Source organism: Panicum virgatum, chromosome 2K (genome assembly GCF_016808335.1).
Source record: "Panicum virgatum strain AP13 chromosome 2K, P.virgatum_v5, whole genome shotgun sequence".
NCBI classification, from domain to species: Eukaryota; Viridiplantae; Streptophyta; class Magnoliopsida; order Poales; family Poaceae; genus Panicum; species Panicum virgatum.
In genome coordinates this window covers 20577499-20604860 of record NC_053137.1, presented here as the reverse complement: position 1 = coordinate 20604860, position 27362 = coordinate 20577499, and the positions used below count along the sequence as shown (strand labels likewise).

The window sequence follows — 27362 nt, the reverse complement described above, 5'->3', positions numbered from 1 at the left end:
CCACCCAGAGCCGTATGCGCCACGCCGGCGCATCTCCGTCCGCATGCCGCGCCGCATCCGTCGACACCAACCCGTACAGGAACCTGAACGAAAATGTCTCGTCCTGCCTTTTTTTTTTAGTTATTCGGATAGAAGAAACGTACTACTAGTGTCTCGTCTTGCCTAAGGTCATGTATAAAATTTTAGGTGTAAATCGATTCTAAAAAAAAGTTTTAGGTGTAAATCTATTTAAAATTTTTTAAGTGTAATTGTAGCACTTTCGTTTGTATTTAATAATTATTATTTTATTATAAATTAATTAGTCTTAAAAAATTCATCTCACAAATTATAAACAAATTGTATAATTAGTTATTTTGTTTAGCTGCATTTAACACTTCATGCATGCATTAAATGATTCGATGGAAAATCTTGTAAAATTTTAGAATTGTGAAGGAACTAAACAAGGGCCGTGTTTAGTTTCTCTCCCAAAAATTTTTGGAAACAGAATCTTGCCATTTAGAAGTACTAAATGAAGTTTATTTACAAAACTTTTTATATAGATGGGTTGTAAATCGCGAGGCGAATTTAATGACTATACTTAATCTATAATTAAGCCATACTTAACAAACAATTACTGTAGCATCACTGTTGCAAATCATGGATGAAGTAGGCTCATTAGATTCGTCTCGCGATTTACAACCCATTCGTGCAAAAAAAAATTATAAATAGATTTCATTTAGTCCTCTATACATGTGTCCAAATATTCGATGTGATATTTTTTGGTGTAAAAATTTGGGATCTAAACAGCGCCAAGGTCTAAGTTGGCTTGGAGCTGCCGCGTGCCTTCCATGACCATGCGGCCATGCCTCGCTGGACGCGCCACCCCCTGGACCTGGTTCCACTTCACACGTGTGTTGAAGACTAGTACCAGACCCCCTGGACCCGGTTCCAACGCAACGGGACGGCTCCCGGGGAGGATTCATCCCGTCTCACCCAATTTCAAAGCACTGAAGAGTATGATTAGGAAGGAGGTAGAGCGGCCATGGTTCCGAGTGACAACATCACCGCTAGCACTCGGATCTACCATGTTTACATATAGTTAAGGGTGTGTTTGATAAAGCTTCATTTAGTTCTAATTATTTTCGGAAACTAATTCTCTGAGAGAAGTAATTCTGCGGTTGAAAGTGATTCTCTTTGATTCTCTAGTATACAACAACAACATAGCCTTTTTTCCCCAAGCAAATTGAGGTAGACTAGAGATGAAGCAAGTTGGCGACAACATAACCTTTTATTCTCTAGTATAAGCTCTTAAAATCAAGATGGAGAATCTCTTCACAGAATTAGGAGAATATACTTTTTTTCAACTCCCAACCTCTTAGTTAACTTCACATAATCAGCATAGAATCACTTCTATGTGAAAAACTGTTTCGGTGAGTCCTTGCTAGATTCAGCGGAGAATCAGCTCTGAATTCTCTGCCAAATGGACCCAACATCCCTATCCACATTCGCTTGCCAAAAATCCAACTCCCTTCCAGCTCAAGGAGGATACAACCCTTGCTGCTCACCATTTCCTGTAACCACCTCATGTATCTCCACGCAAAAAGGACAGGCCTAATTTCTCGTCCAACGATCGAATTCAACAGGTAACAACTACTAGGAGTCTTTGACACATCAGGAGAGCGACAGAAACGCAGCTTATGTACACGCAGTTCTCTGAGCAGCCTGTGTGCTGCTGGTGTCTTGTTGGGCTGCATAACATCCACCTGTTTTCCTTAAAAAAAATATCCACCTGTGAATGCTTGTGTGAATGCTTGAGGCTGGAACTTTCCTTTTATCATAAAAAACACGCAGGAGTTCTGAAGTACACATCACCGCCACATGCACACGCATCGCTCCTGCCGTGCCACACCCTCTGCCGTTGCCAGCAGCAGTACAGTACAGTTCAGTTCCATTCTACTCCTATCTCCAGACAAATCAAGTACCAACACCCTCACCTTACCTTTGCACACTGCAACAACAACGTGGTGCCTCGACTCGAAACATAAATGTCCCGGGGATAACATACAAGAACTCAGCAAGCGCCGCATGCACACATAAGGTAGGATCCTCCAAGGCACGAGCTTCGCCAGGAGACCACCCAAGACCAATAGACAAGGCTAGGATGACCTGCTGCTTCAGCATTGCCGACTGTCTAAGTGCCAAGTAACGACTTCCAACTAGTACACATAAGGTAGGATCCTCCAAGGCACGAGCTTGCAGTACTCTGCCCAGATCTCCTTGTACTTCTGCGAGCACCTGGCTTCGTCGCGCCTTTCCCTCCAGATCAGTAGAATCAGCAGGTACGTCGGGTAGAAGTACGGGATTACAGAACTGCAAACAGAGGATTTCGACATTGGCTATCACTAGCATCCAACTGAGAAGATGGAAGCATAACAGAGATTCAAATGTCACCTGAATCCGCAGGGCAAACTGAACGAAAGTGCTAGCAGTAGATCTCCGAGATAATTGCAGTGTCTTGCGATGCCCCTGTAATTATTGGATGCCTTAGATCTTTATACTTTTACATTCACAACACAACTCAACAAACTTGATCTTTCTTTAACGGAGAAGGAAATGTCTGGGCTATCAAACATTTCAAAAAATATAATGACTGAAGAAGCAAGATACAACACAAGCACAAATTGCTACATCTCTGAATCTTACATAAAAATCATTTGGGGCCACTATTATCTACCTCTAGAAAATTTGCTTCTCACTCTCAACTTATCAGAATTAACTACACATATAGATATGCCATCTAAAAGAAACCTGTGACATATGGCTTTTAGTTATTTATAATCTATGAATAGGTTTTTAAGACAGCCTATAAATATTATGTGATTAACAAAGGGACATTGGGTTGCATGAATTGCACATGATGCATGTGCACTTACCAGTAGCCGGATGCAAGTAGCTTTCCCCCAACGACTTTGGGAGGTTTTCCCCATATAGGAGCTTTGGGGTCCTTCTTGAACATATGTTTTTGCTTGTTAGCTCCTCTGAACACCAGGTAGCTGTGTGCCGCATGGTATAAAGTATAGTGAACAAGGTTAGAATGCAAGGAATAGGCATGTAGCAAATATAATGCAAAAAAAGGTTCTGGAGAAAGAGCAAGAGTACCCAATAATGAAGATGCAGAAATTAGCTACAGAAGCTAAAAGTGATAGCTCCACTTCATTTCTCAAAAGCCACCAACCCTGACCAAAAGAAAAAAAATCATAAATTGTTGATTAGTTAAATTCTCAACCTACTGTTTTCATGCAGGAGACATCAATGATCTTGCATGCACGAAATCTGACAATTGATAAACACAAATCAAATTGATGTTAGGGTACGATTGTCTGCCTAAGGTACTCAATAGCTAGGATCACAGGTCAACATTTTCCATAAGAAGCGTAAACAAAATATATACCTGAATAGTGAAGGTGAAAGGAATGAAAACTAGATCACCAAACACCAGCATGAAACCCAGCCTTTCAGCAATAATGTCCCACCTGGATATAGCAATGAAAGAAATAAGAGGTCTCATCATTTTCGTTCAGGAATACTGGAATAGTAAGTTGATTATCTTTAATCTTCCCACAAGAGATCTCAACATATATTGTTCAGGATCATCGTTAATCTATTTACCACTGACCACATGTGATATACTTACGTTGAGGTCATGAATTCTTCATGGACGAAGTAATCTATAATATACCACTGCATGAACAACTATAATTAATTTTACAAATAATGGGTTAGAAGATGGTCAATTAAGATGATGGTTCTGTCCCATACCGCACAAAAGAATTGGTAGAGAATGACCGAAAGATTGACTGAACCAGCTAGATAGCTCTTCGCAAACAAAGAGAGGTTGATAAATAACCATGCCATCATTCCTGCCCTCACAAAAAAGAATCTGCAATGATTGAAAACATAGTTATCACGAACAGTTTATTCACGTCAGGTTATTTGTGGCGTGGTGGTCTGGTGGATAAGACCTTAAGGATTGGAATATCTCTAAAGAGATAGCTTTGGATAGGAGCGCTTGGAGACTAGCTATCAATGTGCCTGAACTTTGAACTTATTTCTTTCGGGTTTCATCTCTAGCCTACCCCAACTTGCTTGGGAAAAAAGGCTATGTTGTTGTTTTTGTGGTGGTGGTCTGGTGGATAAACAATACAGTACACAGAGGAGAAAATAAAGAGAGTACTCATACAGAATGTCTAACCTCAGCATTCCATTTCTTATCAGTATTATCGACTCTATATCTTAATACACCAAATTAAATAGCTACGGAACTTGACTTTCAGCACATTCCACACAACATCAATTCTTCCTCATTTCTAAACACTAAGTAGCATAATAAACAATCACTAAGAATTCCATTTAAGTTGACCAGGTAGTCTTCATAGACTACATGTATAAAATCAATTGATGCAAGTATGAGGTATGAGTTGACTACATTAAGGAACCTATGAATTTGGCAAAGGGTCAAACAGATTGTACATAAATCATAGGTGTATGTCAATCAACCAATAGCAAAACTCTCTTGGTAACCTTGATCCTATTTCGAAATTCTGACACAGCAGCAAGTCATATGCAAGCAAAAATACAAGAACGAAATTGCCAACATACTTGAGGTCAACTCCCATAAAATGAGGATTAAGCTGCACTCCCAACCACCTATTTAACAAAGTGATCAACACAGCAGGTATCAGTGATAACTAAAACAGAACTGCAATCAAATAAGCCAGTCATATTTTTAGATTCTCTATGCTTGATCTTTCAACAATAACAAGAATTTGTACAAAAAATTTTAAGTGTACAAATAAGCCAGTCATATATTTATATATTAGACACAACATAGGGTCTCCTAGAAGTTACCAATCTTCTATGAAGTTCCCACTAACATGTGGTTTCAAAGAAGAACTTTTGTGGCGGGACTTGGTGCCGGCAAAGTATAGTCCGAAGGAGACCTGAAATTAAAGAGTGAGATACCAATCAAATAGCTTTGATACAGTCTTGAGAATATAACAAAATACTGCATGATGAAAATATGAACGATGCTGGCCACATTTTTGCCAGCATCTCCATCGTGGCCAAACTAGCGGAAACCAGGGGGAGGAGCCAGAAAACATCAATGAGGGAGGCCAGCTTGTAATTGATTGATCATTAGGAGGGTCAAGCTTTAATTTTCACAAATTTACACGGCGAAAATTGGTGTATTTCTACTTTATTCATCTAGCCCCCTCGGCCTCTCCCCTCCCTCCCTCTCACCACCTGTGGCGGAAAAGTCTCACTTGGCCATTCCATCTCAAATCATTTTCTTGTGAATCTCTATCCAAATCCCCTATAGATTATTCATTTGATGATTTTTTTTTATGTTACGAAATCATAGTGGCAAGTCCTTGGGAGAGGGTTATCGAGCATCGCCTAAGAAGAGTGACAAGTGTGACCCAAAACTAATTTGGATTCATGCCTGGAAGGTCAACCATGGAGACGATTTTATTAATACGACAATTGATGGAGAGATATAGGGAGCAGAAGGACTTGCACATGGTCTTCATTGACTTTGAGAAGGCATATGACAAAGTACCGAGAAATGTCATGTGGTGGGCCTTGGAGAAGCATAAAGTCCCAACTAAGTACATTACCCTCATTAAGAATATGTACAAGGATGCGACGACGTTTGTCCGGACATGTGATGGCAACACCACTGACTTTCCTATTAACATAGGCCTACACCATGGGTCAGCATTGAGCCTTTATTTATTTGCTTTAGTGATGGATGAGGTCACAAGGGATATACAAGGTGAGATCCCTTGGTGTATGCTCTTTGCTGATGATGTGGTGCTAGTTGACGAGAGTAGGGCAGGGGTTAATAGGAAGTTAGAGCTGTGGAGATGCACGTTAGAGTCGAAAGAGTTCAGATTTAGTAGGACCAAGACCGAGTACATGATGTGTGATTTCAGCGCGACTAGACATGAGGGGGGAGACGTTAGTCTAGATGGGCAAGTGGTGGTCCAGAAGGATACTTTTCGGTATTTAGGATCGGTGCTACAAAAGGATGGCGACATTGATGAAGATGTTAGGCATAAAATTTCAGCTGGCTGGTTGAAATGGCGGCAAGCTTCTGGCATCCTTTGTGACAAGAGGGTGCCACAAAAGCTAAAAGGCAAATTCTATAGGACAGCAATTCGTCCGGCGATGTTATACGGTGCTGAATGTTGGCCTACAAAAAGGCGACATGTCCAGCAACTGAGTGTAGCAGAGATGCGGATATTGCGGTGGTTTTGCGGGCACACAAGGAGGGATAGAGTCCAGAACGAAGTTATTCGGGATAGGGTCGGGGTGGCACCAATTGAGGAGAAACTTACCCAGCATCGGCTGAGATGGTTTGGACATGTCCAACGAAGGCCTCATGAGGCGCCGGTGCGTAATGGGGTTCTTGAGCGGGTCGATAATGTAAAGAGGGGTAGAGGTAGACCTAAACTGATGTGGGATGAGTCGGTTAAGAGAGACCTTAAAGATTGGAATATCTCTAAAGAGATAGCTTTGGATAGGAGCGCTTGGAGAATAGCTATCAATGTGCCTGAACCTTGAACTTATTTATTTCGGGTTTCATCTCTAGCCTACCCCAACTTGCTTGGGAAAAAGGCTATGTTGTTGTTGTTGTTGTTACGAAATCATAGTGGCAAGAAAAAAGCGTGCACACATGAGACACACCCATGATCAAGGCCAATTGGGAGAATCTTTCACTCGAATTAACACTTAACTTATCTTATAATTACTTAATTCTGAACATATAATAACCTAAATATTGACATGGAGAGTTAAAGACCAGGTCATTAAGTTGGAGTGTTGGACATTCAGATGGTCTGGAAGCTCCATTCGCCCAAACGTACAGCGAGCGTAATATGCCATCTAAAATCTTTGAATGTTTATTTTGCATATGCATGCAAGGTACCCACTTCTCTTTTCCATTTTACACAAATGATGGCATCCAGGCACCCAAAATGTACATCAAGCAGTTAGAATCTTCATAAGCAGGTGCTTATGACATGGAAAGGTCCGACCAAGGTGGCACTTACAACGACACTAAAAATGAAGGTCGCGGATAGAAGCTCGAGTCCCCTGTCAGCCACAACCTGCAAGCATTGACAAACAGGAACAATCAATCGATAAATTCCTCACACCTAAGTGAACTCACAATTAGCATAAACCCAATAGAAATTCCACTATGCTCATCATCTGAATAGGACTTCCGTTCGGTCCTCGCTGAACCGGAGTGTAAATAGCGCAGCAATTGAACAGTTGAACACCGACGTGCAGGGCACCGGGATGAACAGGGGCGGAGCCATGTTGATTCCTGGGTATTCCCAGGAATACCCAACTTTTTCTAGCAAAAGTTTAGTGTATATCAAGTAAAACCATGAGTATAAAATATTTTGGGCCAAATACTCCATTTCTTGGGTTCGAATTCAATCGAAAGCATAATCCTAGTCTCCCAGTTTCTTCAAGCCAGCCCACTGCCACTCCAAACCACATCAAGGGGTGCAGCGTGTCTCTCACTCAACCCCCAAGTTTCACTGAGCCCTTCCCTAAAATTGATTTGAGCCAGCGTGAGCGACCATCGGTGGAGCGCGGCAACAAGGGCCAGAGCCAGTGCGGCGGGAGCACCCTACATGGCTATGCCATATGGCCAAAGCTTTTTTTTTTTGAAAAGTAATATGGCCAAAGCTTGAATTGTGAGCGTTGGCATCAGCAAGGGGTAGCTGGTGGTGGCACGGCAGCCGGCAGGCCAACAGAGGGGGCCGGCTGCCAAGAGCTTAGAGCTGAGCCTCTTGAGAGCTGCTGCGCAGCGCAACAGTGTTTGCACAAGGGGGACAGGGCAAATGATGGAGTATCAACATAGTAAAATATCATTTTTCTTATTTTTCTAGCTTAATTTTTTTAGTTAGTATTTGCATCGTTACTGCATATTGTAGAGCTCTATAAATTGAAGAAGAAATCAATTGATGAACTTTAAGAGCCCAAAACATGGGTAGCCTCCATAATGATCAATCGAGCATTTTGTTTGAAGTGGGAATACCCAACTTCAAAATCCTGGCTCCGCCACTGGGGATGAACAAGGGGCTCACCGTGGGAGTCATCCACCCCATGTAGACGCCGAACGCGCAGAGCCCCAGCAGCAGCAGGAGCGAGAGCAAACCTGCGGTTTACGCACGCACGCAAGCATTATTCAGCTGAGGAGAAGAACACCAGGCAATGCCGCTGGTTGCCCCATAGGGGTTCAGGGATCGGCCGCGCGTGGCGATAAGCATTGCCTACCATTGCAGCGGTAGTGGAGGCGGGAGGAGTCCGGGAGGACGGCGCCGGCAACGAGCTTCCCCGGGAGGATAGCCCCGGCGGCGGCGAGGTAGCCGAGGTAGGCGAAGAGCACCACCACCTGCACAGCACGGAGCGAGCACCACGAGCGCACGGTGAGTGACCGACGCGCAGCGACCGGAACCAGACCAGAGGAACGTCAGCGGCGAGCGATGAGGGACGAGGCACCCACCGCGCTACTGGAGGGCACCAGCGCGGGGAGCACGGCGGCGGCGGCGGCCTCCATTCTCCTCCGTCGCGGCGGGGATCTGTGGTGGCCTGCTGGGGGGCGCCTGCAGTGTCAATCAGTGGCGCGTGGTTCGCGTGGACTTCGGTCGCTGTCAAGGTTTTGGGCTCGACTCGGCCCAAATAAAACTCGGGCTGCCATTCCTTTTTCAATTTACAATTTGTTTACTCTACTATTGCATGGTTTTCTTATAAAAATATATTATGGCATGCTTTGTCTTATATACTTTTACCCTACTTTTAATCTTAGGACATTTATTGTAGTCAGACACATCACGTGCTTGCCAGATGGGAGTGCACGGAATCTGTGGAGACGAAACTGACGATTGCTCTGACGTGCGCACAAACGAATACGATTTGTAACCTCTGCGAGCTGATGTATCCCGTGATATGTTTTTTTTTTTTGGCGGGTACGTATCACGTGATATGGTTCGGTGCAGATCTAAATTATCCTTGTTTATAACGAGGCCCCACATGTGTAGTAGATACATATAGGGACACGATGTTATGTCATTTGCCCCGAGGCTCGAGTGTCCATGAAAATAAACTGGCATAGCTTTCCCAAAAAAAAAAAAAAGGCATCCAAGATCTAGCCGAACCATCAACGGTAAATACTACAGAAGAAAAGATGATTGTCTGAGCTACCCACCGAGGCTCGAGTGTCCCATGTACCGACCTTAATTTACATGTGTCCGCCAGAAGTCGATTAAGAACTAACAACAAAGTTTTTACACCTCTATCGTGGAGGAAATAGCGCCCGGACATACATCGCTCTTCACAGATGCTGCCACAACCTGAAAATCGGCAGCATGTTCTCACAGCAGGACATGCGCGTGCAAGAACTACATGGCTCCACAAGCTACGGGCCTAAATCACCCAGCAATTAAACGTTACAACAAACCACGCCAGCCCCAACGCTAACCTAGCTACACAAGCTCAGTACGTGTTCTGAGGGTTGAATCGCCTCCTGCCGTCGCGCTTGTAGTAGGGCGTGTCGTCGATGGTCCTCCGCACATACTCCATGAATGGCTGGGGCGTGTGAGGCGAGTGCTGGCCGTTAGCTGGGGATGCAGGGTCGGCCATCGGGGTGAGACTGGCTGCCGGTGCTCGCACTGGTGTGGATGCTGCCGCGTTCCTTGGCGGTGCACGTCTGCTAGGCCTCTCCAGCGACTTCATGAAGAAAGCAACCGTAACTACCGGTACAATGATGCATGTGAGGATAACCGCAAATGTGGTCAGGCCCCATGATGATGAAGGCTCTGCCTCCTCTCCTGTATCATAGCTGATCTCGACTTCTTCAGTCTGGCCTGCAGAAGGGGGGAGGGGAAAATAGTAACTACCAGCCCACCGCACTGCAATCTCCTTTGGTGTGTGGAACTGAAATCATGAATTATGTATGCACTAAAAACAAGAAATGATTTGGACTCCCCAAAGATGGTTCAGAAAGATGGTCAAGACATCTTAATTCTAGGTGATTAGCTTGTTACAAGGATTTATGCAAAGAAGATTATATAGCATACCAGTGGCAGGAAGAACGATAGTGACCTTGTCAGAGAAGGGTTGCCTTTTTAGCGCTTCAACCTACAAAAAGATGAGATCAGTGCATGGTTACCAAAACTAGACATTGATAAAACAAAAGAAGATGATGCCTTGTCAACTGTGACTCACCCTGTAGACAATTCGACTAGGAACACCCTTGTTCTCATTTGTGTCAGCACGGCTGACTGAGAGTAAATCTTTAGCATTCCAGAATAACTCAACATCTAGAACAGGACACACAATAACTTGACTATCAGTAGAAGGACAAGACAATCCCAACAGGTAAAGTTAAACAATAAGCTTTCTCATACCTGTATTTCCACTGATAGTAATGATGCTATGATTGCAACTTGGAGTCAAATTTAACTGCACAAGATAGCCACCCTCCTGTAGTCAATGCAAACAAAAAGCGCCGATGCACATGAGCAAGGAGGGAGAAGGCACCTACCTTCCCAGGTTCTTTGATGTAAAATCCCTTGACAAAAAGGGCATGTGCAGATCCTGTCACCTTCGGGTCTTCCTTTAGATTTGCACGAACTAAAATGTGTAAAAATCCTTCCTTCGGGTTCAACTTCACAGGTAGCAACTGTGCAGGTGGATATGGATGAAACAGGCAATAGGATTTCTTTGCGGCATGGTCAGTCCATGGCTCAACATACCTTAAGGGAGCAACAAATGTCAGAGCTAACTAAAATATTCAGGAGTTAGAGGAAGATGTGCGGACAATGATGTGAAGGAAGCATACCCAACAAAAGAAGGGTCAACCATGCATTCAAACGGGACATCAATTGGACTTGCAGAGGATCCAGTGTTGTGCTCAGTTGAATCACTTATTATAAAAGGAGAATGAAAAGGGTTAGCATAAGTGAGTCAAGAGTATCCAAAATACAAAAGTATGCATTGGTTTTCACTTTTCAGAATGGAGATACTTGCAGATACGTGTAATAAACTCACTCATAGTCTAATGCCATCCTTTTACACATATACATATTGCGCCTCTCCTTTTAGATCACAAACTGAAGCAGAGAACTTATGAATATGCAAGTACTAAAGAACCATTAAGTTAGTTTAGGTGGGCATTTTCCATAGTACCAAACACCATGTGCCAACTGTGCACTACAAATCAGTACTCCCTCCGTTTCAAAATGTAGGTCGTTTTGGCTTTTCTAAATTCATAGTGTTTGCTATGCATTTAGATATAACATATGTCTAGATACATAGAAAAATATATGAATCTAGAAAAGTCAAAACGACCTACATTTTGGAACGGAGGGGGTATGTTACAGTATTCACATATTCCAATCTAGTATAATATATAAACTTATGTCTCTTCAATCTTCATGAATCATGACGCAACGCAAGGACATTCACAAGGAGATAAGTAACTTCAGCTTTGACTATATTTTAATTTTAATTAGCAAAAATGTGGAAGCAAGAATGATACGAGCTTACAAACCTGAATCTTACAGAGAACTTATATCCATCGGGTGGGCCAGCAGCATTAGTCAGCATCTCTCCAGGAGCATCGACAACTATTTGGTTCACCTTGAGCACACTGACAGTTGTTTGCACCTTAAGATTCGAACCTTTGAAGATTACTGTTTAGAAAAAAGAAAGTGAAAAGTATCATCAACAAAAACATGGAATCTAGTTGATAATACATTATACAGTTTACTTGGGCACATGTTCTTAAGACAACCTTCTGCTACACCTTCACTACGTGCCTGTGCTTCACCAGTTACCCGATTGACAAGCACGATCTTTTCATTGCTACTTAACCAGTGACCAGATCCACGCGTGTCCATACCTACAACAGTAGCAATGTTATGACCTAAAAAAATATACAGTTGATAGGATAAAGTCAAATGATTATATAGAAAATTATATAGAATATATTAATAAGAAAATAGTTTCAGTGAACATACTGTCTCCAATAATAGTGAAGTTCAGGTGCTGGCCAGAATGAAGGATCACATCCCTAGGATACATTTGTGCACCAACAGATACCTAAGGAGTAAAACATTTAGAGTAAAAAAATGTGCTTGAGTGCATGCACTCAATAAAAGAAGAGAGAGAAGCAGCATCACTGCTTTTATGCAGCTATCCTGTTTAATGTCACTGTCACGTGCACAAAATGTACAATGTTGCTAATTTGGACAAGTGTACAGAATTCACAATTCAAAAAAAATGCCCACTAGTGGGTTTGGCAAATAGAATTAACAGTACATAATTATATAGCTAGCAGGTATCAAAAAACCCATTCCATCTTCGAGTTTGAGCAGCTGTAAACTATAATGAATCAAACACAGCATGAACTGACATTGAGTTATAACAAAGAACTTTACCATTATGAAATCCACTTTATTGGGAATATGGTTTACGTGCAGCCTTATAAGAGCTGTCCCATGACTTCTCGCCTTCAAGTAAAAAAAACGATCAAGAATTCAGTTTTTGTAAAAGACTAAAGAGTGTTTAAACGTGCCCAAGCTTGTAGTTCTAGAATTAAATGGTATTCCTGAATTGACTAGAAACACTCTTGTGTGCCACGACATACCTGAAGAACAAAACGTTCATGTGTGCCAGGTGAACCATTAAAATCTCTTGGCATGAGAATGGACACAACATCAGGATAATTTGTCTCGATCTTTACAGGGGCTACTCCATGAGCTTCATGGAAGGTATAACCTGATGAAAAGGGACAAAAACAAAGCATGTGCATTAAGAATCAAAGTGTTTGACACATACAAAGATGCAGCTTCCTTGAAGATCACTGATCAATGGGGACGAAAAACAAAACATGTGCATAATATAGGCAAAGATGCTATTGATCTACCTAATTCATCAGCATATTTTATATCCAATTCAACTCTATCATTTACGGATAGATAGGCAATCTGGACTGATGATTCTGCAGCAGTTATCCGTGCTTGTGCAACCTGAACAGCAATGATCACAGCATCAACATCAAAGAAAACATCAGGCATAAAATCACTTACTAACTTCAATCCACATAAATGTAAAGAGAGGGTATTAGTAATCCCATGACCAAGGATGTTGCAGTCTGACAATCAATGGCGCTCCTTTAAAAAGATGGCCTTGGATGTGATCTGCTTTTAAACTTTCCTTTGGCATTGAAGAGATGTGGCTTTTTTACTTGCACTTTTGGACACACTAATTAGGTACTGCATAGCAATGCGAACATAAATATTTTGCTAGATTAGTAAAGATTTCTTATGACTATTTGATTCCATGGAACAGCAAAATGTAGCGCCGTAACAACAAACTGGCCCTCAATCTTATGACAAGTCATCAATCGTCGGACAAATATAAGGATGGCTATACACAAGAACAAACTGTATTGTGGTTAGTCCCGCTTCTGTAATTTTTTTTTAATTGGCCTTTATACTCTATAAATGAGTGTAACAAAGTACAGTTCAGAAGAAAGATGCAAACACAAATAGGGATCTTCATAAGTAAATGATTGGCAGTCAAAATAAAATAACATGACTCAGCATCCAACCTCAGCAACTCGTAGACATGATGCTATTTCTGTTCTTCCAGTTGAATGGTCTTTTGCTTGAATACAATCAACTCCATTGCTTTCTCCAGTCCTAATCTTACTTCCATCAATTATGCTAGCAACTTCGATCACAGAACCACTCCTACTACTGCCCCTTAGCAAAGAATACCCAATGGAACTTTCCAGGTCAAGTGAGTCTGGTTCTCCAAGTGAATTTGCTGATCTAGGCAAAAGGCTCGTAGTAGTATAAAAGGGTGGGAATAGCCAAGTCATGGGAAGTACAAGTGCAAGGGGAGGATCTGGAACCACCAGAATGGTCTTGGAGGCATTGTATGATACAACAGATCCAGTGGTGCCAGGTAGCAAGAAGTCACAAGTAACTGAAATGGAAACTTTGGTTTTCCCAGCAGACCTGTCATAAGAATGAAATAACATATTAAGGCACACTTGTTGCTATCAGGTTTACTAACTGATGCTTCATTGTGTGTTTGAACCAAGAAGAAGTGAGGGAGGGAGAGAAGCTTCTCCACTGGTCTCTAGTTTAAGTCTATGAGAGCACTCCTGAATTAAACTAAAGATCAGGCGCCAAATAAAAAAAATACAGTACGTTTAAAATTATGGTAGCCAAGAATCAAATGCTTCTACACAAAAGCAATCCACTGGAAATTCAATATAGTGCTCTATGATGTACCTTCCAATCACATGATTGATAAAAGAATTGCTACTGCCATTGGAAAACCATGGATCGTTTTTTCCTTCTGAATATAGCCCTTGGCCAAGTCTGTATTGCCAAGATTTAGCTGATTGGAATATCACAACCTAAGGCAGAATAACTTTTTAGTAAAGATAAACTTTATATCCAAGGAAAGTAGAGTATTCTGAATTCTGACCTTCTCATCTGCTATCACCCAACTGTAACTTTGGCAAGTTTCATAGAAGGAAAATAAATCTCCCTGAGAAGCATTGTCATGTTAAAAGAATGACAAACATGTGGAGATAAGCAGATAGCAAACAGGTATCAAGTAGACCTTAGGCAGGGAAGGATAAATTGGCATGCTACAACCAATACAAAGACGATCACTTTGAGTACTCAGAATCATAGCCACTGGGATATCCACTTCGACTTGTCCAAAAGCTTCACAAACTAGGGTGCCTCCGTTTGCCAAAATAGCAGCACGTACAGTCTACATAGTGCAGATAGCTCAGTGCATTGAAGGTTTCAAATTCAAGAATCAGTAAATGATCTCAGGTTGACTTACAGAGTTCCCCACAGCCTTTGCAGATAGCTTCCCAGTAGCATTTTGAACTTCTACAATTTCCATGTTCAGACTTGAGTACTCAATGTAAACTCCAGTTTTTGGACCACCTTTAACGGAAAGCTAAGGAGGAAGATAAAACTCAGGAACCATAATTCTCTTCACATTAAGTAAAACTGAAATGCCAATGATCTAGCAACAGCATGCTGGCAGTGCCACCCCAAAAGGAACATAAAAATCTTGAAGGGGGTATATATATAGTTGGGATAAATTTATAGAAGAGAGCAAGTCATTAGTGATTACCACAAAAGAGACACCTGGAGTGAGGTAAATATACTTCGGATGTATTTGCAATGGTTTGTACACCTCCACCTTTACGACCTGACTCAAAACTCTTTGTCCAGAGTGTTGCCTAGTACTGACCTGAAGATTGGACATAGTGAGGGCCGTCAGCTAATAAGTAACTGAAGCTAACATATATCTATTGTCAACCTACATATAGAGATGTTATGCCAGTTTTTGCAGCTTTGATTGAAAATTTGGGTCCATCCATTGAGTCCATTGGACTAATAAGCTCCAGAATCTCGTCAGCAAGGTGCAACTCAATGCCCATATATTTGAACTGCAAAGAATATCATGAAATTAGCAAACTCAAATAAATATAGTATTGAAGTATAAGAGAATTGCCCACCTCTCCCCATCAGCTTAAGCTTTTGGGTTGAATTGGTTGGTGCATGTTGTTTGGGGAGAAAAATACCAAAAGGATTTCTCTTCACGCAGGAAAATAAATTGAGGGCGTGCCGGTGTAAATAAATAGACAAAAGAACAAAGTAGGGAACACATATTTCATTCATATTTTCCAATACATTTGCGCGCTCCATAGCCAACCGCAGGGCAGATCAAACATGGGTAATGTGGTCTTCTGGTTCCCAGGGCCTCGGAAGCACCTAGTTAATTACATCCGCAAAACGGGCTCGCAGAACACCTCCAATTAAGGTGCAATGGCCGCCTTCCTCGGTCTTCACTTCATGTTCTCCATGCATGATGATGATTATTGATAAACATGGGCGTCAGCTTTATCATGGCTTTAGTAGTCTCATCCGGTCTAAATTCTGGTGACATTGATGCACTTGATGATGACGACCGGCTGCCACTCTTAAAGCAGGCCAAGAAGCTGAAGGGAAAGAACGTGCCCCACCCTTCAGAGTAGACTAAGATTGCTACTGTGACAACATCAGCACAGTCTACATGACCGCCAACTCCACCCATCACCGTCGCACGAAGCACATCGAGATCGACATCAACTTCATCCGCGAAAAGGTCACCTTAGGCCAAGTTTATGTTCTACACATCCCGTCCTCCACCAGTTCACGAACATCACGACCAAGGGCTTACCTGTTGTTGGAGGCCAAAATTGGCAATAACCGAGGCCGATCGGTCAGACCGGTTGGGCCGACCGGTCAGACCGGTCTGGGCCTGTAATCCGAGTAGGGTTAGGGTTTTGTGCTAAGAGTCCTATTGTAACCCGATTTGGAAGGAGTACGTCCTCCCCGGCCTATAAATATAGAGACTGCGGCCGATTGAGGGTTTTCTAACCACAATCGAATCAAAACAATCTCTTTTACCCTTTTACTCAAACCCTAATCTTTTCCAACCCGCTGTTCTTTGCTCGTCTCTACGGCGTTCAAGGGCGTCTTGGGTGGCCTGCCGATCTCAAGGCAACCCTAGTTCTTCAAGCTCCGACGGGGTCCCTCTTGAGCTCGAGGTTCTAGGTTTTCGCGTGTTTCTGCCTCCAACCTGTCTGACCGGTTGGAGCGGCCGGTCGCCGTCTGAAGCCCGCTGGTGATTGATCGTTGCGATCCGCGCGTTCTAGCGCACCGGTGTGTTAACCAGATTAGCGTCAACATACTTTTTGGCGACTCCGCTGGGGAAGAAGAAACAATCTACATCGGTTCCAATGGCCGGTGAGAAGGGAGATGCTTCCAAGGTAGATTCGGCGAATACCATCAACGTCAGTTATGAGGATCTGTCCGAGGAGCAGCGCCAGAAGTTCGAAGCCGACTTGAAGCGGCAGAACGAGATCAAGGCAAGGATGCTAGCATGCTATGGGAAGACTCGGCAAGGCGTGATCAAGGAGACGTTCGTCATGCCGTCGATCTCATCTACTACACCACCACCGCCTGCTCCTGCAGTCTTCAATGTAAGTTCTTCCCCTCAAGATCTATACAGCATGTTATTATCTGATCTTGGGAAGATCAACGATGCGCAGCTATCCACGCAAAATACCTTAATTGATCTATCTGAGCGTATGGATAGTGTTAGGAATATCAAGGCCCATACACTATAGGCCCATATGGCCCATGTATCTAACCTCTTCATATGTACACAGCAGAGCTACTGCTCTCTCTCTCGCTCATTCTTCTCTCCTCTATCCAAAGGTAACATGGTTCAGAGCAGGTTGGATTAGGGAGAGCTCTCCCGCCCGAAATCTCATTTCCCCCCACCCCCGGCCGCAGGTCGTCTGCCGGCCGCTCATTTTGCCGCCGCCCTTCGTGGATCTGTCGTTTGCCAGCCCGTCGCTGCTTCATCCTCGTCCTTAGCATTATTTTAGGCCAGTGCTGGATTTGTAATTCTGTATTCTTAGAGTATGTTTAGGTACTTGATTTTTGGCTTGCATAGCTCACCAAAAAAGCAGGGGGGCATATGTTGGAGGCCAAAATTGGCAATAACCGAGGCCGACCGGTCAGACCGATCTGGGCCTGTAATCCGAGTAGGGTTAGGGTTTTGTATTAAGAGTCCTATTGTAACCCGATTTGGAAGGGGTACATCCTCCCCGGCCTATAAATATAAAGGCTGCGGCCGATTGAGGGTTTTCTAACCACAATCGAATCAAAACAATCTCTTTTACCCTTTTATTCAAACCCTAATCTTTTCTAACCCCTTTGTTGTTCTTTGCTCGTCTCTACGGCGTTCAAGGACGTCTTGAGTGGCCTGCCGATCTCAAGGCAACCCTAGTTCTTCAAGCTCCGACGGGGTCCCTCCTGAGCTCGAGGTTCTAGGTTTTCGCGTGTTTCTACCTTCAACCGGTCTGACCGATCGCCTTCTGAAGCCCGCTGGTGATTGATCGTTGCGATCCACGCGTTCTAGCGCACCGATGTGTTGACCAAATTAGCGTCAACACCTGTATAGTTATTCACTGACTTTAGGTCCAGTCTTTGCATCCGGGATCCTCTACGATTAGGGTGGGTATTGGGAAATGGCTATCCAGGATCCTCCCACTACAACTACGGGTGGGTATTGGGAAATGTATATAGCCAATTATTTATTCTTTCCATGTATACTCTTTCCACGTATAGTGCCATTGCCTATTTATATAATGCCCCCCCTCCCATTAGGGTGTGAGGTGTCCTCCATAATCTCTCTAGACAAAGGTCTCAAGTTCGAGTCCTAGCAGGCGTGATTAAATAAAATAATTGCAGCTGACTCCTATTTCCACATTTGAGGCCTAGCTGAGCCTGCACGTGAGGGGAAGTGTTGAAATATAAATGAACTGCCCATCTCTCCTCATTAGCTTAAGCTTTTTGGTTGAATCGGTTGGTGCATGAAACTCAATAGGTAGCCACTCAAATGTGCAAACACCGAAGCAGACGCTGTGAAATTATTAAGAACCAAAGAAGGAAAACAGACCATACACAATTAATAATTGTATTTGCAGGATTGGACCAATAAGATAACTTCAATAATTAATGGAATTGGTTTAACTGATTGAACACAGCCGAAAAGGTTAATGTTTTTTAAAAAATGTTGAAATGCATTTACTAAATGCAGTGTTAAGACAAATATAAATCAGAAAAGTGTTAAAATATACAAATATATAAAAAACAAATTTAAAGCACACAGGAGAAAATATGAAGTAAACACATAGTGCTCCAGCAAAAACCTGAGAATCGCCAAATGTTTGTCCATCTTGGGTTCCAGCCAATATTTGAAAATGTTTTGTGCTTCCTTCCTAGAAATGAAAAGGAATCAGCATGAAAACAAAAGCAAACCATAATAAAAATGCAGATCCTTGTACCATAAGGCTGATGTGCTCTTCTGCAATTATCTGAATCCAATCGACATTTGCAACTCTAGCCTGCAAACAAAGCTATTGTCAGTTTGAATTACAAAGGACTAAAAGGAAGAATAGCGGATCTTTGTTGATGACGGATAATATGATGAGAAACAAATGAATTAAGGAGGTATATAACAAAAGTTATCATTATCCCAAGTGAAATGCTAAATAAATCATGGACACAGGTACAAACATAGTATGCAACAGAAGGCGCTTGGTTGACTTCAATACAAAAAGTATCAACAGAATAGAGAAAAAAAATGTCAAAGAAATGTACCAAAGAATGAGTTGTTGCTCTGGGAGAAAGGCCAACATCTTGAATTGTGACGATAGCTTTGCCCAAGCCATTAGCTCCAAGAATCAATTGAGAACATAAGGATTTTCCTGGATGTTTAACTATTTGCACCACATGTGTGTCATTGGTAGAAGCATCTAGGGAGCACGTTCCACCAGTGACAATCAAATTTTCCTGCAGCACAAATTCATAAGAGCATAAATAGCTAAGGGGACTTCATATTACTTTGGATCATGAAAAGGATCTACAAGACTTGAGCAGAATGCACCTGTGCGTCAGGATGGAAAACTAACAAGACATATTCTGGAGTGACTCTCAAGGAAGAAACAAGCTGTTTGAAACACAGGCTGAGTGAGAAAATTTAGCCAAATTGAAGAAAAGCATTTACAAAAAAAAAGTCCAATCAAATTACCTGCAACTGAATAGCATCTGTGAGAGTACGAAATGTGCCTTCTTCCTCATGAGTTTGGCCAGCAAATTTGGTTGAGAAGCCAATGACTGTAGCACGAACAGTGCACTGGAGGTTCAAAATTGAAAATGATAAGACATCTGTTTTTAATCCACAATTCATACAACTATGCTGTACAACCATAGAATTGGTCTCTTCCATACAGGGTGGTTGAATCACCCGGACTCAATAAGAGAGAAAATGTGTGCATACTGCTGTAAATGCAAGCTAACGCCAGGAGTCTATTGATGCAACTAAATAAAGTAAAAAAACAAAGTTCAAAACAAGGCAATTTGTGATAATGGACTATACTGACCACTCCTGTAGAATTCTGTAGGACAAGAAACCTCTCCCAAGCTGACTCATCAAACATTTCAGAAGATTTGGTTTCGTCAAAGTAGGCAAGCCCTTCACATCCAGTGGCCTCCCATTTCAGGCAAAGAGAAGATGAATTAGCAAAAAACCTTCCATTTCCATGTCTACCCACTGCAGCTAGACGTATAGTTCTTCCATTGGAGATTACAACAGGTGATGCTTGCAATCTATCAGGACCTCGGTCAGCTTTGCTAGCAGCTTCCAATATATCAAGTTGGTTTTCTGAACAGGTATCAGACATAACCATTTAGCAGGGTTTACAGAATGGAAGGGAACAGTAAAATACTTTCATCATGTACATTTTGTAATCTAAAGATTAAAGTGGATAAATGAAAAGAACAAGAAAGTACCATTTTCATTCGCTATCAATGTAATTTCTGATGGGAAGTCACACACAACAGAAAACTCTGATTTGGCTATAGCAGGCACAGGATGATCTTTCCCAATCATGTTTCCACGTGAGAACAGCAGTTTCTATGGGACAAATGTGTTAAATTGAACATATCTCAGTGAAGCAATTCACTAGTGTAGATTGCAATGTAGTGCATAAGTGGAAGTGCTAACATCCATTTTAAGTACTTACATAGTTCACTTTGCTTGGGCAAGATACTTGGTATATTCCACTAGATAATTTCTGTACAGCAGTAGAAAAAGTAACATGATTTTTCGATTCACCAATCACCTCAACTGTTTCAACAAAATCAACCACTTGGTCCCACCGCTCAGGTCCTCCAAAGAGAAAAACATCCATTGCTGATCTAGGAACTAAGTAGAGCTCCTTTGGAATGTTGCTATCCATCTTCTCAATCCTACTATGTATTCCAGACAAGTCAAACCAGTACCCACCAAATTGGTTTCCGTTTCCCCCTTGAAGAACCACCAGAGGATAATATGCAGAAATTTTTGAAGTTGCCTTTAGAGAAATGGGTCCAAGAGTCTCAATATTAGAATATGGATCATAGGTGAACGTTGCAACTACTGTGGATCGGCCAGCAGCAGATGCATTTAGAGATATCCAGGCACAAGGATTGCCATTTTGTCCCCAAGAATCAGCACTACGTTTTATGTCCTCAACGCTTGAAGCCTCCGCAGTGTTAAGAATGTGAAAAGACTCATTATCAGATAGTATACTCCACCTTATAAAAGCATTAAAATGGTCACATCGTGAGAATGAGTGTCCTGCAGAGAGAAACATCAACAATAGCTATTAGAAGAACATAACAGTTTGTGGGCAAAAAATTAATTAATTAGTGATACTGATACATATGCTAACAAATATAAGTTTAGCATAAGCTTCTGTGGTCCTCTAAGAAAATGATGACATTATGGTTTGCAAGCTTTGCTTCTTTACGTGAAGCGCTGAATGAAGTCAACGAACTATACTATTTGCTGAGATTGAGGACACTATGAAAGAGGAGTCAGCAGGACAGATTAGAGTATGAGGCTCCAAAATATCACATTCTTGTACTAATGCCATTTTTTAGGATACATGATACTTTCTAAACTTTATCCAGAGGGAGTACCATATAATCCAAGTCATGTGAGCCGCAGTAAGTGTTTTTTGTGTCTGTGTTGGGTGGGTTTTGTGGGGGGGGGGGGGGGGGGGCAAACATACCGTTAGATGTTTTTAGCGCCGCAGAAGCATGAAGTCGTGTTCCAACAGGTACCTCCACAGGGAAGACTGGCAGAATAGACAATACTGAAGGAATGGAGACTTCAACAATGATCTGCATTGCCAAGAGAAAAAAATGAGCTAGCGGATTCCAAAACTTCTGGAGATAGAATATCAAGATTGAAGGAAAGGTCTCCGATGAAACAAGATTGTCATGCGCCATGAAATAAAATGAACCCCAGCATGAAACTACAAATAGAAAAGTAATCAATTAAGATGTATGCATATTTAGTTTGTGATCGAATGCATCTGTAGATTACATCATGCAACTGGGGTATATTTTGTCTATCTTGTTGGAGTATATTGAGCCCTTGTGTATAGAGGCCCATCTAGAGGCCCATGTGTTGGATCTATATATACCCACCCATCTAGGGTTGGAGGAATAGAGAAATAATTCCCGTCATTATATCTGAACATGAGCTAATGCAGATACACACTTCTGTAAAAACACTGATCCAGTAACTTCATTGCATGTACCGCTGGCAACCAAATGAAGGTGTATTGCCTCCTTAATTTGATGAATATTGTCTCCTTAAAACATTGAGTTCAGGGGATATCAGGATTTAAAAAGAAAATTAGATAGACAAACCTCATCAAAGTTCAAGAAATCAAAAGCAGAAACTACTCTGATGACAGCTTGACCAGGCTTTTTTGCACGCACGATACGAGAGTCAGACACAGAAGCAACATCTTCATCAGAGGAAAATAACTTGTAGTCATCCAACGTCTTACCACAGCCTTCATATGAATACAAGACAATATAATCAACTCAAATTACAAACTAAAAGTTGTAAAGAATATGCAGATATTACAATAACCAACCCCCAATTGCCTTCAGTTCAATTTCCTGGTAAACTCCAGGAACCCAGGGAAGGTGAATAACATTGGAGTTCTCCAATCGTTCATCCCAGAATGCCTTCACCTTACTACAAACATTAACCTCTTGCATAATCTTGAGAGCCTAACATTGCATCGGCCAATCAGGTAATCAGCAAGCCATGAATTTTGATGATAGTATTCCCAAAGTTGTCGTAATAACCTCTACTTGACAAGATAGCAACAATATACAGTTATACACACATGAGCCGGGTGTACCTTTGCTGGTCCAGATGCCTCTGTTCGGTAAGTTAAGGAAGCAACTAAATGTCCTTTACCCTGGGAAACAGGATTTAACAATCTAGAAGTTTGCACTTCATAAGAACCTATAGAACTGTCTGGCACCCGTGATAAGCTCCAGAATTCCATGGTACTACTCTCCAGTTTAAGCTCATTTTCCTACTAGCCAAAGAAAAAGAATTAATAAATAGAAGAAGTTTCCATGCAGATGGTTTTCTGAACAAAAAACAATTTCGCACAATAAACTAACTGCTCAAATGATGTATTTATTTGATGTGAATATGCGCTACACAAGTTTCATGCAATACTGCACCAGTCATCTGTGTGAACCAATGACGTGTGCTTATTATGAAGAATGCATCTTGAGGCAGCAGGTAGTGATGGGCCATGTATAATTTAAAAATCTCAAGTTACTGAGAACTGCACACTGATAGGTGTAACACAGCAATGCATGCAAATAGAAATGTAATTATGCTCCGGCAGTGTTTGTTCGAGCTCTAGGAACCCTAGCTCAGTTGGTAGGATCACGGAAAGTGTGTACATACAACCCTATTCACCTAGGTTCAAGTCCTCTTCTACTCAAATTCGGGGCCTATTTCTTCTTTATTGACAAGGCCACCTACTTCCTCCTAGGTTGGTGCAGTTACTTGTTTTTTCGAGTTATTGCACTTTACTACAAATCAGATAAAATTATATTTTTCCTGCATCACATAGCATACAGTGATTGATGGAAATTGAGAGCATGTGCTTGTGGTTCTACAGGTCATCCGCATGTTGACCATGAAAATAATTTCCAAGAATGTTCCTGCACATCTAATCATATTTGTAGCATCCATGTATCCAATAGTAATAACATATATAAAGAGAGCAAGGAATCAAATTCATCATATGAATAGTACCTCTGTAATATATATCTCCCTAGCATCAAATCCCTCTGCAAACGCTTTGGCAAGGACCATGTACTTTCGTCCAGGATAAACATACCAAACTTTTGAGGATGGAATATTTGTTATCCCATGAAGATGAACAGAATCATCCATAATAGGGGCCAGATAAAGGAAGAGTGTTCGTGGAATAATAACATGTAGAGATGATACTTGTTCATGGCCTTCTACTCTTGTGTCTTCAACAACAACCTTAGTAAATCCCAGACTCAAAGCACGTGAGATACCCAAGGAACTATCCACTTGGGCCACAGAAGAGTTTGTTGCATGCCATCGATGATATGGTGACGGTAATTTAACCGCTAGTGAAAAGGTCGAAGTGGAAAGGATATGTTAGCTTCCAACACCAGACATGTACAAAATTAAGTGCTGGCAGAAAAGTTCTAGTGATGAGATCAAATAATAGATGACATTAAACTACGATACATAATCTAAAACTGGAGATTTTAGCCCTAATGTCAAATTGATCATTTTTGTCCTCTGAATATGATTCCATGTGTTTACGTAAAATTATTCGATCTATTGTGATTCTCTTCTGAAATGTTCTAGTATATGTTCCTCATGAAACACAACTAAGTTACACTCCTTGCTCAAAGAGTTTGGTGTCAAACGATGACAAAACTCAATCCGTTAAAGAAGGTACCTTGAGCAACTTTTTGTTGAAAAACCTTGAGTTTAAACTTCACCAAAACACCAACTGTCACGAGAACTGGTGATGGTGGCTCTAATGACATAGCTTCAGCAACAGTTAATGTGATTGTGTCAATCACATGCTCAAACTGAGGCTCAAATAACTGAGCTTTAACAACCTCTTGGCCGATCTCAATACCCTTCACCACAAAGAAATCTGAACCGAGATTCTGAACAAATGCAGCAACAGAATTCAAATATGCATCCTTATGTAACAGATCAGTGGTCAAGGAAATTGGAAAACAAATGATAAAGTGTACCTTATCTTCTAGCTCAAATCGAACATTCATATCACCACAAAAGCCACCACAGTCACTCAAATGTGTTTCTTTGAGTGGAATATGAACAAGATGATGGCTACTGTTATCAAGCAACCTTGGGGAAAGCTGCCATAAGAACTGCAATCCCACCAATGACGAGAATACATTTTCTGAACCAAATGAAACAAGATTAAGTATGTTAACATAACAGAACATATCAGTTACTGGAAACAGTATTTATATATATATATATATATTTTTTTTTTTTGTGTTGTTAGTAGCTCATGTATGGTTTCATGTCTAGCCTACACCCAACTTGCTTGGGGCTAAAAGCTTTGTCTGACCGGAAAAAGGTTAAGAAAACTAAATTAATGATTGTTCAACAAGGAAGTTCTTAGACCAACAAGAACTTTGAATGATGTTAACAACCAATTATATAGAAAACCTAAGGTACTGTAAATCAAATGATTGAAAAAACTAAGGTACTGCATAGAAAAGTAGTATCACGTTTACAGTTACTATGGCAATTTCACATACAAAGATGGAAAAGATTTATATGAATTACCTTCATCATCGAAGGCGTGAACACGCAATGTGGCAATTTCATCTAGGTCAATTTTAACAGCATGGTGGAAAATCCTGACCCGAGAGATCTTGTCCACGAATACTTTGCAGTGTATCGTGATTCCACTGATAATATCAGTAGCATAGACAGAAGTCTCCCTCCGGCCATTGTAAGGGGAAATTGATGCCAAACGAGCACTGGTCGAGCATCTGCTGCTATCATTGTACTCTGGTTTAACTGAAATAAGATCATGATGATCCCATGACCTGTAAACAAAAGAAATTGAAGACATTAACCTCTTCATATGTGAAATGGGAATTCCCCAGCTCTAGAGAGGACAGAAGCAGTTTCTAAATTGTGGAAAATCCATGTGCAACTGGCTACAGATCCACACACACAAGTAACGATGGTTCGACAGGCAAGTCAATACAGATACATAAGTACATTGCTCGCAAATAAAACATCTAGGCATGAACCAACGAAACACAAATAATCAATGCCCTGAAAACGTGAGCTGTACATTCCACATTCTGCTCTGGTCTGGTCAATAACTTAATCGAAGATGCATATCAACACCAGAACGGTACAGAAACGTGGCAACTAAGTTACTCCAAGTAAGGGATTAAAAGTTCAGTTCCCCAAACCATGAGCGCTGCTATCATATGGCTTCACCAGTGTTCGCATCAGGTCACTCGGCCACGCTCAGGCAAGGAAGCAAGCAAGCGTATGGAGCAAATCACTCCACATAAACCATCACTAACCACTAAATGCAGCTACAATCATGCCTCGATTCGCTCCACAAAGCAGCGTCGCGGAACGGCACTCAACAGCGAGGCGAGCGATCCCGCTGCACGCGTAGCAAAAATAGGGGCGAAGGAAGGCTGCAGAAAGCATACCAGGAGAAGCATCCGTCCCCGCCGATGAGGCGGTACTCGACGGGCTTGGTCATGCGAGGGGGCAGCAGAACGCTCAGGTCCGCCATGTGGGGTCCGCCAGCGGGGTTGGCAGCAGCGGAGGCGGACAGCAGCGCCGCCACGACCGCGACTGCGACCGCCGCCGCAACTGCCGCCGCAGCGGCCGGCGGCGACCCCATCGCCGCGGGAAGCTTCTCGCACTCTCCGCTGTGTGGAACCTGGCCGCTAAACCCTAGTTGGGATTTGGGAAGGGGTTTAAGGTGGGGAGGGGAGGGGTGGCGCAGCAAGAAGGAAAAAGGTAGCTCTGCGGCGAACGGGGAAGGGGGAGGAGGGAGGGTGGGAGGGGCAGGGGTTTGGGCGAAAGCCTTTTTTGTGACCCTTTCTGCCCTCGCTTTTACCGTGGTAAACGTTTGGGCCGTGTTTAGTTGCGCGTTGTAAAGTTTTTGAAAAGACATCTTTCTACATTTGAAGTACTAAATATAGACTAATCACAAAAATAATTACAGAACTCGTCTGTAAATCGCGAGACGAATCTAATGAGCCTAATTAATTTGTCATTAGAGGGTATTTACTATAGCAATTTAGCATCTAATTACATCCTAATTAGGTTCATTAGATTCGTCTCGCCATTTACAAACCGCAGTCGCAATGTGTTTTTTATTTTGTCTAGATTTAAATCTCCATGTAGGTGCCGGAAAAAAATTTGGAATTTTGATTTTTTAACTAAACACGGCCTTGATGAAGTGAAGTAATTAAGAATCAAGAAAGCTTAAAAGATTCGCGGGGAAACGGAAAGCACGATGAGTTGCTGGTAAAAGCGAGGGTGGGCGGTCGTGGAGCGACGCCATTGGTCCGCGTAAAACGAGAAACAAGGAACTACGAGTACTACGTGCACAGCAAACGTGGTCATCTCCTGCCGCTATCCCATTTCTTACGGTAGTTTTTTTTCCTGGAATATACAGATGTGTTTGGTTAGACTGACCTGCTGAGACGCCCGCGGAGGCGTCGCGAGAGTCATGTGGTGGGTGGGCGGGCGGG

General features: G+C 42.1%; 2 protein-coding genes across 3 annotated transcripts; both read right to left on the bottom strand.

The window, feature by feature from the left end:
• Positions 1–1783: 1783 nt before the first annotated feature.
• Positions 1784–8710, bottom strand: LOC120671076 (delta(14)-sterol reductase-like). The gene is made up of 13 exons (XM_039951315.1): positions 8564–8710; positions 8335–8452; positions 8145–8215; positions 7095–7151; positions 4888–4979; positions 4639–4686; positions 3799–3919; positions 3674–3720; positions 3431–3512; positions 3139–3215; positions 2913–3032; positions 2431–2505; positions 1784–2349 (listed from the first exon to the last, which is right to left on the bottom strand). Exons 1-13 carry the CDS (start codon positions 8615–8617, stop codon positions 2196–2198), a joined length of 1116 nt encoding a protein of 371 aa, XP_039807249.1. The 5' UTR covers positions 8618–8710; the 3' UTR covers positions 1784–2195.
• A 496-nt stretch (positions 8711–9206) lies between these two features.
• Positions 9207–26651, bottom strand: LOC120671059 (nuclear pore complex protein GP210-like). Of its 2 annotated transcripts, none has more exons than XM_039951298.1 (36): positions 26307–26651; positions 25411–25676; positions 24846–25015; positions 24539–24755; positions 23851–24197; positions 22931–23110; positions 22658–22796; positions 22425–22573; positions 21779–21890; positions 20747–21342; positions 20514–20637; positions 20105–20385; positions 19753–19857; positions 19609–19671; positions 19323–19514; positions 19007–19066; positions 18872–18940; positions 15428–15553; positions 15235–15354; positions 14935–15054; positions 14704–14859; positions 14566–14628; positions 14367–14494; positions 13676–14087; positions 12989–13091; positions 12710–12840; positions 12501–12572; positions 12081–12162; positions 11855–11962; positions 11612–11753; positions 10901–10984; positions 10604–10814; positions 10467–10521; positions 10285–10379; positions 10137–10197; positions 9207–9923 (listed from the first exon to the last, which is right to left on the bottom strand). In XM_039951298.1, exons 1-36 carry the CDS (start codon positions 26501–26503, stop codon positions 9553–9555), a joined length of 5907 nt encoding a protein of 1968 aa, XP_039807232.1. In that variant the 5' UTR covers positions 26504–26651; the 3' UTR covers positions 9207–9552. The 2 variants fall into 2 exon arrangements, with proteins under 2 accessions (XP_039807232.1, XP_039807239.1); XM_039951305.1 differs by having other exon boundaries at positions 9225–9923; positions 22931–23113; positions 26307–26650.
• Positions 26652–27362: the final 711 nt, after the last annotated feature.